Source organism: Empidonax traillii, unplaced genomic scaffold, assembly GCF_003031625.1.
Source record: "Empidonax traillii isolate 1590-97213 ecotype Southwest subspecies unplaced genomic scaffold, ASM303162v1 scaffold6886:size5558, whole genome shotgun sequence".
Lineage (NCBI taxonomy): Eukaryota > Metazoa > Chordata > Aves > Passeriformes > Tyrannidae > Empidonax > Empidonax traillii.
Window position 1 is genome coordinate 1 of NW_020962079.1, and position 1,952 is coordinate 1,952.

Below are 1,952 nucleotides of genomic sequence, written 5' to 3' on the forward strand. Positions count from 1 at the left end.
GCAGTACCCCATCGACGACTACCTGAGCAAGGGCGAGTTCTCCAAGCTGCTCAAGGAGATGGCCCAGCCCTTCCTGCACAACACCAAGCCGGTGAGCTGGTGGGATCCGTCACAGAACCGTGGGGTGGGTGGGTGGGAAGGCTGGGCCGGGTCGCTCCAACCCGATTCCAGGGGTGGAAGAGCCTTTTTTTTGGGGTCAGGAGCTTCCCAGAGGGGGAAAAAAAGGGTGTTGTTCCTCCTGGGATTCAGCCCCCCCCCAAGCTGAGGGAGGGAGGGAGGGAGGGCTGAGCTGATTGCTGATTTCCACGTGGTGTTTTTTCCTCCAGCCCAAGGCGAGCACCGACGAGTACATCGCCCAGCTCTTCGCCAAGGCCGACGGCAACCGCGACGGGCGCCTCAAGTTCACCGAGTTCCTCACCACGCTCTGCCTGGTGGCCATCGACGCCCACAACAGGTCCCACCAGGGCCCTGGTGGGGACCATGGGCATGACCATGGGCATGATCATGGGCATGATCATGGGCATGACCACGGGCATGACCACGGGCACGACCACGGGCACGACCACGGCCGCCGTCCCCGCAACTGAAGCGTCCCCCCGCGGGGTTTCTGTGCCCACGGGGATCTGAAATCCCAGCACATTCATCGTCCCTTCCCTGCCACCCAAGCCCTGTCAGCCCCTTCCCCCCGTGGTGTTGAAATAAAACCCTTCGCTCCGAGCACCAGATGGATCCGTGTTTCGTGTCCTGGGTGGGGGGGCTCTGGGGGTGGGTGTGATTCCCACCCAGCCCGTGGTTGGGGTGGGTTAAAAGCAGATTGAGCTGGAGGAGAGGAGGGAAAGGGGAAGGTGGAACAGGAGGGTTTTGCTCTGGGCAGGGGGGTCAGATCCCAGTGTGCCTGGTGGGTGGTTGGTCCCACCACCCTCTATCTCAGCAAGACAGCGAGTGTGTCCTTGGTAAGGGCAGATGGAGCATTCCCAGCCCTGCTCCTTCCCAGATCCCCTTTGGATCAGCTCCAGGACACAATGGGGGGAAGCAGCAGAGCATTCCCAGCCCTTCTTCTCCCAAATCCCCTTTGGATCAGCTCCAGGTCGTGCCAGGGGGGTAACAGAGGTGGGGTGATGCACAGGAACATCCCCAACCCTCCATCTCCCAGTCCCCCTTTGGATCAGCTCCAGGACACAACGGGGGGAAGCAGCAGAGCATTCCCAGCCCTCCATCTCCCAAATCCCCTTAGGATCAGCTCCAGGATGTGCCAGGGGGGTAACAGAGATGGGGTGAAGCACAGGAACATTCCAAGCCCTTCTTCTCCCAGATCCCCTTTGGATCAGCTCCAGGAGGTGCCAGGGGGGTAACAGAGGTGGGGTGAAGCACAGGAACATCCCCAACCCTCCATCTCCCAAATCCCCTTTGGATCAGGATGTGCCAGGGGTGAAGCACCACAGCATTCCCAGCCCTCCATCTCCCAGATCCCCTTTGGATCAGCTCCAGGAGGTGCCAGAGGTGAAGTACCAGAGCATTCCCAGCCCTCCATCTCCCAAATCCCCTTTGGATCAGCTCCAGGCCATGCCAGGGGTGAAGCACAGCTATTTGGGAGGGGTCCTCCCCCAGGTCCCTGCCGAGCCCCAGCCCTGGAGGTGCCACATCCTGGGAGGTGCCCGTGACGCTTCTGCAACCCCCAAAGCAACCAAACGACCCCAGCCCGGCAGAGAAGGAGGCCGAGGGGCTCCAGGAGCTCTCCAAAGGGTCACACAAGTCACAGAGGTGTCACAGAGGTGTCACAGAGGTGTCACCCAGAAGGTCACAGAGGTGCCACCCCGGTCACACACGCAGGGCGGTGACTCTGCACGATGAAATTGGGTGGGTTTAGAGGGTGGGGTGATGCCCCCCCCCCCCCAAAAGTCCTGGCACTTCTCAAGGTCACTGTGGGGGAGGAGGGGGCAAAAAACCAGGAG

The 1,952-nt window shown here is 61.3% G+C and overlaps 1 protein-coding gene across 1 annotated transcript; it reads left to right on the forward strand.

Annotated features, from left to right (window-relative positions):
- Window positions 1-4: 4 nt before the first annotated feature.
- LOC114073536 (FKBP-type peptidyl-prolyl cis-trans isomerase SlyD-like) lies at window positions 5-587 on the forward strand (the record flags this gene model as incomplete). The annotated part of the gene is made up of 2 exons (XM_027911272.1): window positions 5-91; window positions 327-587. Coding segments are annotated over 2 exons (348 nt in total), but the record flags the coding sequence as incomplete, so codon positions are not given.
- Between the last annotated feature and the right edge of the window lie 1,365 nt (window positions 588-1,952).